This window comes from Nothobranchius furzeri, chromosome 3 (genome assembly GCF_043380555.1).
Source record: "Nothobranchius furzeri strain GRZ-AD chromosome 3, NfurGRZ-RIMD1, whole genome shotgun sequence".
In the NCBI taxonomy this organism is placed as follows: domain Eukaryota; kingdom Metazoa; phylum Chordata; class Actinopteri; order Cyprinodontiformes; family Nothobranchiidae; genus Nothobranchius; species Nothobranchius furzeri.
The window spans coordinates 65,116,013-65,130,985 of record NC_091743.1 but is presented as its reverse complement, the minus strand read 5'-3'; the positions used below and the strand labels follow the sequence as shown (position 1 = coordinate 65,130,985).

The 14,973-nt window shown below is 41.0% G+C and overlaps 1 protein-coding gene across 3 annotated transcripts in view; it reads right to left on the bottom strand.

Moving 5' to 3' along the window:
• The window catches only part of si:ch211-161c3.6 (high mobility group protein HMGI-C), a 23,597-nt gene extending 8,624 nt beyond the window's left edge, over positions 1-14,973 (bottom strand). Inside the window, exons 1-5 of one of the 3 annotated variants that reach the window (XM_070549928.1) lie at positions 14,637-14,973; positions 12,090-12,251; positions 11,834-11,917; positions 7,019-7,069; positions 6,860-6,926 (exon numbers count right to left, since the gene is read on the bottom strand). In XM_070549928.1, coding sequence (XP_070406029.1) covers positions 6,876-6,926; positions 7,019-7,069; positions 11,834-11,917; positions 12,090-12,224 — 321 coding nt within the window. In that variant the 5' untranslated portion in view covers positions 12,225-12,251; positions 14,637-14,973 and the 3' untranslated portion in view covers positions 6,860-6,875. The other 2 variants (XM_015958972.3, XM_015958973.3) reach the window with 2 other exon arrangements.

Genomic DNA, 14,973 nt, shown 5'->3' with positions numbered 1-14,973 from the left:
CACCCCGACACCAGAAACCGTGAACAGTCTCCTCATCCGCACCTCACCCTGACTCAGCATGTCCTCTGAGCCTACCATTAAATCACACGTCACCACTAGGGGATACTCTATCTTTACCACATTGGTGGTGTGATGACACAGACCAAGTTTAATGCTATTCTGCCCTAGTTTTTTGAAGTTATTGAAGGTTAAAGTTATCTAGGGGGCGCTGTGACCAATTACATAAAAATCCCATTGGGGTCCTCTTAGGGAGTCAAAGATGGCTTTGTGGTAGTTTACCATCAATCAGACTTTGCTTGTGCTTTCTAGAGCCAGAGAGCTGAAAGGGGGAGTAGCTAAAGGGATTTGAACCAACAACCACATCAATGTGTTTGGTGCAGTCACGTGATGACACAAGCCAAGTAAAATGCCATTTGGACCTTGTCTTTAGAAGTTAATAAAGTTTGAACCTATCTAGGTGGCACTGTTAACATTTACAACTAATTCCCATAGAGGTCATCTTTGGTCATCAAAGATGGTTTTCTGTTAATTTGGCATCAATCAAACAATGCATGGGTCATCTACAGCCAAAAGGCTGTAAGTGGGCAGAGTTAAAGTGATTTGAACGAGTAAGCACATACGTGTTGATTGCAGTTGCGTGATGACTCCCACCATGTTTGATACAGTTTGAGCTTTTTTGTAGAAGTTACAAAGGTTTTATTGTATCTAGGGGGCGCTGTTCCAAATTTGGAAAATATCCCATGAAGCAGTTTGTAGGTTGACAACAATCATTTGCGTGTAGTTTGGTGTGAATTGAATTATGCATATGTTATTCAGGGCCTAATATCTGTCAGGGGGTGGAGCTAAAGCAATATCAACCAATGACCACAGGATTGTTTTGAGTGCCATTGTGTGATGACACATAGCAAGTTTGGTGCAGTTGCGACCTCGTTTGTAGGAGTTATTACAGTTTTAAAGGAATGTAGGGGCGCTGTGGTGATATTATACAACATTCACCAACCGTTTGGCCTCATTGGCTAAAGGGCATGATTGTTGATTGCCATGTTCAGTCTCGTGAAGATCTGAGGCTGTTTGTGGAAGTTACAGTCAAACGTAAGGTCACGGCGTCATGCCAGAATTCGCCATGGCATCAAAGCCCCTCCCTTTCTGGAAAGCTATCAGAAATGAATGGTCATTACAGCATCATGAAGACAGTGCATGACCTTAGTGTCATGTTGACTAAATTAGAGGGGACAAATATGGACATTTCACCATAAAACAATAGACTTTCTGTTGTCAGGGGGCGGGGCTTAGGTAATGTCAGCTGTCCACATTGTCATTGTCTTGAGATGTGGTCAGTGATCACGCATACAAAGTTTGATATAGATCTGATCATGCATATGGGAGTTATTACGTCAATGAATGTAATGGCGAAAGGTCAATGTCTGAGGCTTAGCCACGCCCACACCTTTCAACTTTTGAAAAAGCCAACGATTGAATTTTTCCCCCTATGTCTTAAGCGTATATAGCAAAAGTTTGAAGGCGATCGGTGAAAAGGGCGACGGGGCATCATTCTCCAAACAACGTGTGCGAAAACCACTAAATTGAGTACTTGGACCAAAATGGCTGACCTCCTGTGCGACTTTGCTCTTTTCTCCAAGAGACTTTTTTGTAGGTCCTGAAACACCATTAGTGTACCAGATTTCATAATCCTCAGTCAAAGCATGGCTTGAGGCTGACAGTTTAAATGGGGCGCTATTTAAGATAATAGGCCATGCCCACTGGATTTTCACATCAGATTTTTTGGGGGGCGGGACTAGGATCACTCACCAGAAGTTTCGTGGCGATATCTTTAGAAATGACGAAATAGGAGGCAAATGTATTTGCATGGTGTGATGGCGAATTTCACCATGCTCCCAAAGCCCCGCCTTTTGTTGAAACCTGCCAGTACTGGACACCAAGTGACCTCAACTTATTTACTGCTATTTGCCAGAGATTGCTGGTGATGGGGTGAAAAGAGTCCAATAGGGAGCTGTGAAAAAAAGAGTGGAGTGACGACAGGCCAAAGTTTGAGGTTTAGCCACGCCCATACCTTTCAACTTTTGAAAAACCCGACGGTTGAATTTTTTCCCCTACGTCTTAAGAGTATATAGCAGAAGTTTGAAGGTGATCGGTGAAAAGGGCGACGGGGCATCATTCTCCAAACAACGTGTGTGAAAACCACTACATCGAGCACTTGGACCAAAATGGCCGACCTCCTGTGCGACTTTACGCTTGTCTCCAAGAGACTTTTTTGTAGGCCCTAAGACACTACATTAGTGTACCAAATTTTGTAATCCTCATTCAAAGCATGGCTTGGGGCTGACAGTTTTAATGGTCCTAGGGGCGCTATTTAAAGAGACTTTTCGGACTTTAGAATATTTGTGCTCGCGATTGCCCCATCAGGCCAAAAGCGTAATGGCAGCTACAATAGTAGGCTCGTGCACGAGGCGCACATGCTGTACGTGCACACTGTCAATCCAAAGAACGGTTCGGAGAGAAAATGGCAATTTTGTTGCTAATTTGCAGGGAATATCTAGAAGAAAGTTCTACAGAAAGTAGCTAAGGGTCCTCTGAAATGTAGCTAAGTTTGTCACTAGGTGTTAGGAACAGCGACAAAGTCGCTGAGTTGGCACTGCCTCTCTCTCTGCTGCTAAAGCTACGGATAGCAAATGCTACAGGCTATGCCTGAGCGTGAAGCAGCCTGCTCAACCCGAGCATCTCTCTTTTTCTGTGATTTTACAGAAAAACAGGCAATCACAGTAAAAATGCCAGGGCTCATACTACACGACCAGGGCATTGCAGGAGAATGTATGAAGACGAAATTTATTATTTCTATACATGTTTTGACTGTCAAACTTCCTTATAGTCCCTTAAGAAAATAGGCCACATACACTGGATTTTCACATCAGATTTTTTTGGGGGGCCAGACTAGGATCACTCACCAGAAGTTGAAACGGCCAAAACGGGGTCAAACTTACTACTTCAAACCAAAATGGCCAACTTCCTGTTTGATGTTGACCATGGTTGCAAGAGGCTTTCCTGTGCGGACTGTTGAGTACTACAAATGCACAAAATTTCATAACTGTACGACAAACTAAGGTTTATGGAGGGCGGTATTTTTCACATTCTACGGGGCGCTGTGGAGCTAGTTTTATTGCAATTTTTTTGGGACATTTAAAATACAAAATTTTACACCACGCCTGACATGTGTGCAAAAATTCCTGAGTTTTCGGGTATGTTAAGGCCTCCAAAAAGCCAGTTTACTTGGCGGAAGAAATATAAACAGAGCAGATACAATAGGCCTTCGCAGTGCTTTCGCTGCTCGGGCCTAATAAATACTTTTTATTAGTGGCTCAGTTTTGGATTCCTAGTTTAGGGACACTTAGGAGATTTTAAAAAATATTTTTGTGTATAAAAATATAAACAATGACCTTCTTACCAGTTGTCGTGAATATCCACTGAGATGTACCACCGAACGCGGGAGCGGCACGTAATGTAATAAGACGCGTTTTCCCTGCGAGCTCAGCGGCTTCACTCCAATGTCTCAGACTTGAATCGGCAGCGAATGCTTTCCACGTAGCTGGTCCAGCAAGGTCACAAAATCACAGGAGAATTACAAGATCAAGAGTGATTTCGGAAGTTCGCACAATAACAAGCAAAGAGTAAGAGGAAACTCACCCATCGACTATAACAATGGATAATAGCTGATTATAGATAGCCTAAGTCATCTCCCTTTCCAGTCGGCTCATGAGTACCCGTAAGAACGAAAAAATGAATGCAAGTCAACGGGGCTAAAAGAGCCATTTTCTGATCCACCCCGGATCACACATATGTTGTACTGCAATTCAAATGAAAAGTAATGATGTGTGTTTCGACCTTTTGTACTTTGAGATTTATCAGATTATAAAAGTTCTGAATTCCATCCATCCATCCATTTTCAGCCACTTATCCGGGGTCGGGTTGCGGTGGCAGCAGCCTATGCCGAGACACCCAGATTTCCCTCTCCCCAGCTACTGGGCCAGCTCTTCCAGGGGAATCCCAAGGTGTTCCAACTGAGATACACAGTCCCTCCAGCGTGTCCTGGGTCTTCCCTTGGGTCTCTTCCCAGTTGGACATGCCTGTAAAACCTCACCAGGGAGAGCTTTCCGGCTCAGCTCTCTCTTTACCACGACAGATCGGTACAGCTCCTGCATCACTGCAGATGCAGAACCAATCCCCTTATCAACCTCGTTCCATCTTTCCCTCACTCACGAACAAGACCTTGAGATACTTAAACTCCTCCACTAGAGGCAGGACTTCATTCCTGACCTGGAGAAGGCATTCTAACCTTTTCCGATTTATCATCGCTCTGAATTCCTATGACTACAAATCAGACGTCAGCACATTGCATATGTGACGTCAACACAGAATCTCCTCTACCCTAGCATAGCTGCTTCTTACCACATGGCGAGATTCATGGTGGTTCTTTTCTTCTGAAAGAAGGATTCAAAGTTTGCTAAACTTAGCCATTTTCCTCTGCTTTTCTGCATGTCTGATTTGATGATGTCAATTTGGTGATGGGCATTTGTAGTCCTGTACTTATTTTCTCACAATATCTAAAATAACATTTGAAAAGAAGCACTTTCTTGCCATCAGAATGTGTCTTTAAAATCACAGACAACATATGTGATGTGTTGACATCCATGGCACATAACAAATGGGATTAGAAAACAGCTTTTATAGCTCAGTTGACTTGCATTCATTTTTTCGTTCTTCCAAGGACCCATGGTCCAGAATAGATGGGCGCGACTTAGTCTCCCTATTGCGTTTGCCTGATGTTCCCACTTTGCAATGGGTGGAATGCCATGGTTAAGAGTTTCCACAGGGCAAATTAGCTAATGACTAGTAATTAGCAAGTGTATCCAAGGGTTGAGACATGCAGGAATTTCTTCTGGTAAAATAGCCATGTAATGGGAAATTTACTATGACGTAAAGGTTTATAAGATGCGTTTTCTATAACATTTTGGAGATTGAAATATTTTTGGACAGCTGCAACAAACTTTGGTCTTTGCTGCTCTCAAACTAGCCATTAGCTCATCAGTCCTAGAGCATAAATGTGATTACTCAAAATAGAATAGAATTAATTCAACAATCTGCTATATCTGCCGGTAAAGATATGGTATGATAGTTTTTATTTATAACTTTTACCAAAATAAAAAAAAAAACACTTCTTAACCCTCTCAGGCTCAAAATAAGTTTTGATAAAAGGATGAACAACTAAGTCCTTCAGGGGTACTTCTGAGTTCAAAAATGTTAATGGAATACGTATGTGGAGTAACCAGGTAGGTAGGTTTTAACGTTGCAAATCTGCAACGCCTGCCTCCAGAGGGTTAATGGCCCGATAAGTTATTTTTATGAATCTTAATGGAAAACGCACAGAAGTAAAATATTTTTCTGTTATTTTTAACATTCAAAACAATCAGTGAGATATTTTCCCTCTAGGGCTGCAGAATAAACTAGACGTTGATTTGCAATGAATCTCAGTGTTTTGTCAATCAGATGCAAGACACATTTCCAAGGTTCCTGGAAGCTTAAGACACGTGTTTCCTGTTTCAAGTCTTCAACAGTGTCTCGCTTTACCTATATTGTGTAATACTAAACAGGAATTCTTATATTTCATGTCAGCTTTCTTTGTTTTAAGTGAGTTTTAAATATTACTTTCTAAACGTTTGAGGTTCTTATTGCAAAAATATACATGCAGATGTATCTTTATAATATACTGGAGGTAAAGGATCTGAAAAAGAGTTCACCCGCGGTGTCAGGTCACTGTTGATACAGAGACTAATTGTGTTTTACACTAGCTGTCAGAGGTGTGACCAAGTCACTGCTTTGCAAGTCATAAGTAAGTCACAATTCTTTCCAGTCAAGTCTCGAGTCAAGTCCAAGTCAAAGACAACCAAGTCAAAGTTGAGTCCAAAGTCAATGATGTGGAAGTCCAAGTCAAGTCCAAGTCCTTAACTTTGAATTTTCAAGTCACAATCAAGTCATCTGTCCAACTTCAATTTAATGAGAATGATAATAAATACATTCCAGAAATAAAGCTTCTTAAAGCTTCATTTATTTGCTCAAACAAGCAGAAAGTGCAACTGAAGTTGATTATGAACAAAGTGCTACTACAGTTAGCAGAACAAGATCAAACCCAGAACAAAGAATGATTTATGATTTTTGTCCATGTCGTGTCACTTTTGTGCTAAAGCACAAAATATGACATCAAGTCAACAGATGCAAGTCGATTCAAGTCGCAAGTCATTGGCGTTCAAATCCGAGTCAAGTCATTAGTCTTTATAGATTGTATCAAGTCAAGTCAGAAGTTATTAAAATGACTCGAGTCCAAGTCATGTGACTCGAGTCCACACCTCTGCTAGCTGTTTGGTTATATACTCTAATGGTTTTTTCTCTTTTAAATGGAACATTTACTTGAACAGAGAGAAGTTGTGGTTTTACGGAATACTAACCTGCAGTTGAATTTATGATTGAATGAGATCAAAGCTAGAAATCGACACTAAAGCATTACTTGTAACTGGCACTGTAGTCAAAAGGCAAACAGGTGACAGAATAAGATTTTCTGATGCAGAGCTTGCAGACTTAACAATTCTCCAGCTTCAGTTTGAACTGAAACTTGATCTGCATCTCGTTTTTTAGATGTAAAAGAATAAATGGAGGGAGATTTTACAGTTTTGCAAAGAAGAGGGCAATAATTCATAAATCTTGAGCACAGACCTAATTTGCATCAACGTTTTACTCCTTAAACAATTGAAGTTTAAGAGTGCTGCATTAAAACAAAACTGGAACACTCCACCTTAGTATCATTTTTATCAAGTTTTCCTTTTCCCCACCTGCTGCTCTTCGGGAACAACTTTTCGTGGCTGTGAAAGAAAGAGGTATCAGAATCAAATTTAAAGCATGATAGAAAAGGGCTCTGAACATACAATACATTTAACCAGTGAGTTATCCGTACCCATTTCCTTGGTCGCCCTCGTGGTCGTCTCCCCCCCACAGGTTCTACCTTCTGGGAAGAAATGCACAAATGTGTCAACAATCACACAACTTTGTAAAGACATAGAAGAGTAAAGCAAACCCACAACAGGTCAGTATATGAAGACCTACCGTAAATCCTCTAATATTGGCCTGTATTCAATTAATGGTCGGGTATCATATTTTGGCCGGTGTCGGAGTCGGCGGAGGTGAATAATGGCCGGTATTTTATTGTGGCCAGGTGAAATGTGGTAACAAACAAGTATGGGGGGCGGTTCTCTCATCCGTCTCACTTTTGATTTGCCAGTGATAGACCGCGAGGGTAACTTTAACCGTGCGGAGACGAAGAGGAGGCAAAAATTTGATATCAAGTTCAAAGAGAACGTGCTGATTATGCTGCAGAACACACTGGGGAGCAGTAGGGGTTGTATGAACTAGTCGACTTCACTATTGTGATTTTTTATGCCTGTCATCGACTAGTCGCTGTAACGTGATAATGACCGGCAAGATGCAGCCCTCGGAAAAGACAGCAGCCTGCTGTCAGCAAGCGACAAGCTCCTGTGCACCGGGGGGGGGGGGGGGGGGGGGGGGGGGCAACGCGCTGTGCCAGAGCGTCGGTACTGACACGCGATCGTTCATGTCAGCTCATTTCCTTTAATGTTTTCTGTCTTTTATTTGCGCCTGATGCGTTTCGCTGCTGTGGAGTGGGGCGCATCACCTTGTCCTCCGGTGACGCACCGATCACTGATGCGGCCGCCAAGCAGCGAGCACTCCGCTGTTTTTGCGGTCGGTAGATCTGCGTCCTGAGCACGGCCACAGTAACATTATCAAATTAGGTGTTGCCACCTCATAAACAAATTTAACACGCGATCGTTCATGTCGGCTCATTTCCTTTAATGTTTTCTGTCTTTTATTTGCGCCTGATGCGTTTCGCTGCTGTGGAGCGAGGCGCATCACCTTGTCCTCCGGTGACGCATTGATCACTGATGCGGCCGCCAAGCAGCGCGCACTCCGCTGTTTTTGCGGTCGGTAGATCTTTTAGAACTGCAGTTCAAAGATAACTCATCAGGTGAATATATATGAACCCAGGTAGCAGTTTTTTTTAGGACTGAGAGGAGATGCAGGAAGATAATAAACAGGCAGGACAGAAAAATAGTCAAATAAAAACAAGTTAGTTTTTGTACCTGGCGGTTGCAACAAACAGACACCATTGAAGGTAATCAGAAGGGAGGAACAGAAAATGAAATAATTATTTTAATGTTTAGAGCAGCAGGAACTCCGAGAGGCTGCAGGCGCATCAGTGAGTTTGCGGCCACTGTGCAGGGGAAGGGGGGAGAGGGCTGAAGCAGAAACTACCGTTGTTAAAAGAATGTCTTTAACTTTGAAAATGTGGGCGCAATTTTAATTGTCAAAAACTCCAGCGAACCATTAGTTCATTTTGCTCAAATAGAAATAGAGGCCTGCCTCTAATTCTGGTCCTCCTTCCAATAAAGGCCTGGAGCTTGATGAGCTTGAGTCAAATACAGGCCCGGGCCTGTATTAGAGGATTTACGGTAAATGATAGATTTGTGCAATTTACGTCTTTAATTATAGCCTCATACATCAAATACCTCACTCAGCCATGTTGAAACAAGTTAAAAAAATGCAGCTGCAGTGATGGGGAGAAATAACACTTTGAAACCACCTATTTCATAGTCTCACCTTTAACTTTTACCCTGCATGCAATTCTTTATAGGCATGCTCTGTGTCTTTTCTGGTTTTTGGTGTATTTGTGTTGCAACGGTATGGCGCCACAAACAGGCCTGGCATCGCTGCTCCAGTGTTTTCACTGGTTTATAGTGTATTTCAAGGAAGGAGAAGTCACTTCTAGAAAGAATGTAAAATGTATAAAAATTAGAGGCTGACCAATATGTTTTTTTAAGGCCGATACAGATTTTGAAAGAATTTTGTTGACGATGGCCAGTATCTAAAGTCGATTATTAAGGCTGATGTATATACGTTTTAGCAGCACATCGATTGTGAAAGACAACTTAATACTCCCTGTGTGTAATATAAATTAAACAAGTCAACAAATCTCTTAATACTTATTGAACTTCAAATATAAAACAAACTCAAACATAAAAAAAACGGGTGTGTTGGGGTCCTTCGGTCGGCCTCTAATAAAAATGTTACAAGGTCTTCGAGAGGTTTCGAAATGTTCCATATTTTAAAGGTGCATAGTAGGGATGTGTATTGGTGAAATTCTGGCAATACAATATGCATCACGATACGGGGGAGACGATACAATATATCATAATATATTGCGATACATTCAGCCAGACAATAGTAGCGATTTTTTTTTGACTGAATCTATTGTAGGAAATTTCAATAAACTGTCCAAACTGATACATAACATGTTTATCGTGATGTATCTGAACCATAATAAAGAGATTTACATTTCAATAGTGGAAACAAAACCCACTGCACACTGCTGCTAACTAGAAGTCGGCGTTTGAATTGCACCAAAGGAAATGACAAAACACAAATGTTTGCATGTGAATTCTTCCCAAAAGTCGATACACGGCTTTTGAATATCAATATAATATTGCAGGAAACAATATCACGATATATTGCCATATCGATACTTTCTTACATCCCTAGGGCATAGTGTAAAAATAAAATACGAATGACATCCTGTGATCAGATTTGGTCACTGCAGACCATTTTCAAATCAAACGAGTGACCTTCTCACTCCCGTTTTGTGAGTTTCAAGGCTGTTGCCAGTTATGGCTCAGCACCAGAAGATTCAAGAGGATGAGCGAAGGAGAGTCATACACAGTAAGTTGATAAGTAGATAAAAACATTTTACTGTAACACTGAGTTGTTGGTAATTGAAAAAGTAGCTCGAGATATTTTTAGCAACGACAATTTGTGTCTAATTCACAGTGAGCATTGTTAGCTCAATTTTAGCCGCTAGCCTTCTTTACCCGATAGAGTAAAACAAAAGGATGCATTGGCTTCTTAGGGGTACAAGAAATAACTTCCGGGTCGCTCCTGTTTACTAGCAAAATGTTGCTGTGTTTTGCCAGCTAGTGAATTCCAAATGGAACACCTAATTGGCAACCCCAGAGGTTCACATAATAAAAACAATGACTATGTCTATTTTGGGCCATTTTGCAAGAAGAAAAACTGACAACCCCCCAAACGACTGAGGAGGAGATCTGTTTTAATGTAACCTTCCTTCCAATATGATTGAGACATTAGACTGTTTTGTGATTATTTTGCTGTAAAATGCCTACATATTGTACCTTTAAATTGTAAATTAGATCCAACTAACAATCCTGTCTCTAAATTGTTATGCGGATAAAGGATGAGACAGAATTTTTTGCACCAGTTACAGGCAGGTTACTGTTTCAGTTGGACAGGATGAGGTGGAGTCCGTTTCAGTTTCATAACACAGCTATATCTCAGATTTTTACACTGATACAGTTGGCATGGAGTGGCAGCTGCTACTGGAATAAGATCTTAAACACTATTTGAAGGCGCGTTAATATATTTGTGAAGATTTTGCACTATGTTTAAAGTTAGCAACATCTTCAATGAGCTTGAATTTCTTTCCCAGTCTCAAACTTATTTTTGTTACTTGAACATCAAAATAGTTACACGCGCCAACTTGGCCAGCAATTCCTCCAGCCCATTGCAACAAAACGTCAAGAGGTCGGCCATAACGGGCAGGGAAAAAGCCACTGTGAGGAAAGCACTTGAGTACATTCTTGAGTCTCAATTTTACAGCACTAAAAGAGGTTAAAGATTAGCATTTTATGAATAAAATGTTTTGAATTAAAGTGTTTTTCTCTGTCTGTCAACATCTTCTGTGATGTAGAAGCTCATCGGTTAAATATTAAAAATAAATGCTCAAAAAAGAAGTGTTTTTCAGCGCTGTTCTCAGAAATTACATAAATAATAGAAATATATAAATGTAGTCCAGAACACTAAAAAGTTACATTATTAAAGATAATGTTGAATTTGCTGAGTGAAATAAATATTGAACGTAAATATCTAAGCTTTCGTTATACATTATGCTTTATTTTCTTTTTTCTTAACCTCACTGAAGATTAAAATTTGGTAAGACGAAGGCAAGTATTGTTACTGTGGAAAGAAAAACATAGAAACACGTAAATCAAGTGTTACTGATGAGTGTAAAAAAATAATAAGCTGCTGACAAACTAGAATGTGATGAAGACATGTTTTTATAATATTTATACGACCTAAATGCAGATAGAAGTAATATGAATGTGTGTCAGAAAGTAGACACTCAGCACCCCTGATGGAGACTCATGAATTCATAGATTATAAACACACAACCATGCTCGTCTTCTGTACTCGACACAACGTCACGTTATCGGCCATGTTACCATTACCTGCCATTTTTTATCGCTGAAAGTTTTATTCTAGTATCTTTATTATATTTTATTCTATTTTTAATCTTATTATTCATGTTATATGTAGCACATTAGTACCGAAGCAAGTTCCTAGTTTGTGAATTGTTTGTTCACTGACAATGGCAATAAACCTATTCTGATTCTGAAACATTTTTACCATCCTAAGATAAAAGTCTCTAGATCTGCCCCTGCCAACAGAAAACAAAAACTCTTGGAAAGCATGAATCTGGGTTAAAAAGGCTTCTCGATGAGTTCAGAAAAACAGATAAATATTGTTATTGTGAAAAAGGTTCAAGCATTTGGAAACAATGTTATAAACAAATAGGTGTGTTATGATGGTGTGAGACTATGCATGTATATGAAAGTGTGACTGAAACCTTCAGTGCGGTTCGGGGGGCTTTGTTCTTGCTGCCTTTCGGTCGTCCTCTCGGTCGCTTTGGAGTTGGTGGTCCAACAGGTTCCTGCAAGATCAAATCTGGAATCAGAACTGATCAATCAAAACTGCTTTCCTAATGTAAGCTACCAAAACACGCAGCAAGCAACCTCACAATTTGTGTTTTTCTTTGCTAATGTGTGTCAACTGAACACCTGATCACATGAGCTTGGGTTCAGAGTGGCTTCCTGATGTCGTACCTGCTGCTGTTTCCGTGGGCGACCTCTTCCCCTGCGCTGCGGCTCCTCGGGTGACTGGGCAGCACTTGACTGAGGAGATGGCTCTTTGGTCCCACTGTTACTCATGCCTGCGTCTGTCCACCTGTGTGTGGGCATCAAAGCCTGGAGCAGCGGCCTCAAGGGCTTAAAGAGGAGAAAGAGATGAACATCATGAGCTGAAGCGGGAATGACAGTAACAACAAAACTAGAAACATAAATACTTCTCAATGCAATCACACTCAAGTATTTAGGATAATCAGCTCTGCTGCACCACCTCCAATCAGCTCCCTTTCTTTTTCTGCACAGAAAGCATTACCAATCAGTGCTCAACGTATCATCGAAATTCAGAATCCCACTGAAACATTTTCCAAGTGAAACCGTGGGAACATACATAAGCCTTGGCACCGGGTTCATCGGAACATAGACGGGGATCTGGCAAATACGGAGAAGCATGAGTATGGTGTGCAGGGACTAAAAGTAGCGCAGATATTCACAACTCAATCTGCCGTGCAAAATCTGCTTCTACTGTATTCAATTCAGCATCTCTGTCTGCACTCCGTGAAGTATTTCCCAACGGGAGCTGGGAATGTTGCTGGTGGGACGATGCTGAATCAGCATTTGAAGTGAAACTGTGACAATAGCATGCCAACACACACACACACACACACACACACACACGCACACAAAACTGCATGCAAAATATTTCTGCAGAGCTCCACAAACAAAGGACCAGGCTGAATGCAACCATTAGACAACAACACTTGTGCATACCCTGTAAAAGCTCTCACTGCTACAATAAAATAAAGATACAAATAGTTAGGCTATAAATGACCAATTAACAGTTAATAATAGTTACTAACCTGGAAGCACTTTGTAAACTATTAATTGGCAATAAAAAACATCAAATAAAAAAGGACAATAGAAATCTGTGGCTTGTCAAATAGTGAGTTTATAAACACTTATCAATGCTTTACAATGTGTTCTCAAACTGATTAATGAATTATTGTAAAATATTATAAATCCTAATATTTACAACCTGGTAAGAAGATCTTTCATGATGAGCTTTATTGATTTTTTTTTTTTTTACCTTTTGTTTATGTTTAAAAGAAGCATAGGGGCCTGGTGCCCAACTCCAGCAGTATATGGGCAAACAGGTGGGGCAAATCCTGGACAGGCTGCCAGTCCGATTGATCTAATACCTAAATAACTTGTACATATAAAAATATATGAAAAAATTGAATGTATATCACCCTTTACAGCCTGATACATGACTGATGTTAAACATTTATTATATTTGATCATGTAAAAATAAAATAAAAACAAAACTGACACTTGCCACCTGCAGTTAGTGATGATATTCAACAGGAAGGTACTAATCATGCTACAGAGATAATAATCTAACCAATATACTAAATTTATATAAAAACAGTAAGCTTTTTTCAGTGCTCTTAGAAATTAGAAAACAAAAGTGTCTGTTCTCTCTTAATTATGTGCTCCCACCATAAAAAATAAGCATTTAAAATGACAAATCTCAACTGAATAACCTGTATTTAGACGAAGGAAGCCAAATAAGCAATAAACAACAAAATATCAAGTATTAATTGAAGTAAATAAGCATTAGCATGATAAATAAATAATACATCACATTCACATGATGTATAAAAGCGTTATTAGACGTGTTTTTGCAGAGTTTAGTAACTCTTCAGCAGCCAAACACATCTGATGTTTATATCCAGTGGAGACTGACCGCTGGGAATGTCCAAAGGTGCTCGTTTCCGTCAGGAATGCGCCAAACACCAATTGCCAACGCAGCCTATCAAAACCGCCTCCCCGAAGCAGGAAGTCAAAGTAATTTTGAGAGAAAATTTCGAAAGAGTTTAAAAACCAAAGGAAGACGCGCGACGTCGTTGGAGGCTCGTCGCCTGTGTGTGAAGTCAGTTCGGAACAACAAGGAGGTCAGAGGCGCGACGCAACCGCGCACACGCAACAGGTCTGCCGCTCGCCTCCTCGCTACGCTGCGGGACTGAATGTACTTTTGGCGAATGGGCGGCAAGAGGGACCGTAAATGCGCCTTATTGCGCCTCGTTATAAGAGAAGGTGCGCAAAAATAAAAGAGCGTGAGTTTCTACGGACCGTCACATGCTGGCACATGTTGACGGCAAAACACCAGTCGAGGTCGTTCGGCGATTTTTTAAAAGCGGAAAGTCTCTCGAGCCAGACAACATCCCCCTCCTGTTCCCATCACTTGCGCAACCCATCTTTAAAAAAAAGTGTTTCAGGACGATAACAACGCAACAGCCAGGTCCGGAGGTAGTAGGTAGAGGAGGGAGAGAGGGAGGGAGGGAACATAAAGCTGGGGAAAAAAACTTTCCCAAGGACAAAAGACATGAAACACAGGTGCAAAAGCTCTGTTTTCTGCGCAGAGTGTGAACTATACATTCAGCCTACAGCAGGCTCCGTGTTCTGTACAGCCCTGTTCTTGCAGCCAGCACGCGCCTGCACGCACACAGCAGAGGAAGTTGGACCTACCTTAAGTCGGTTTGCAGCTCTACCTGGAAGTTCACACACACTCCGCTCACTTTGTGCTCCTGCCCAACTATGAAAATCTTAGTGCATCGACTGTCTCATTGGCTGAAATGAAAGTGTAACCTCTCTCTCTCTCTCTCTCTCTCTCTCTCTCTCTCTCTCTCTCTCTCTCTCTCTCTCTCTCTCTCCCTCCCTTTCACTCACTCACTCACTCACTCACTCACTCCTAATCGGAAATGTGTGTGATCACCCCCAGACATCCAGTCACGAATACCCCAGATGCAGTATAGTGGGGGGTTGCAGCAGAGCAGTATGCATTGCATACTTTCTCTATTAAAGC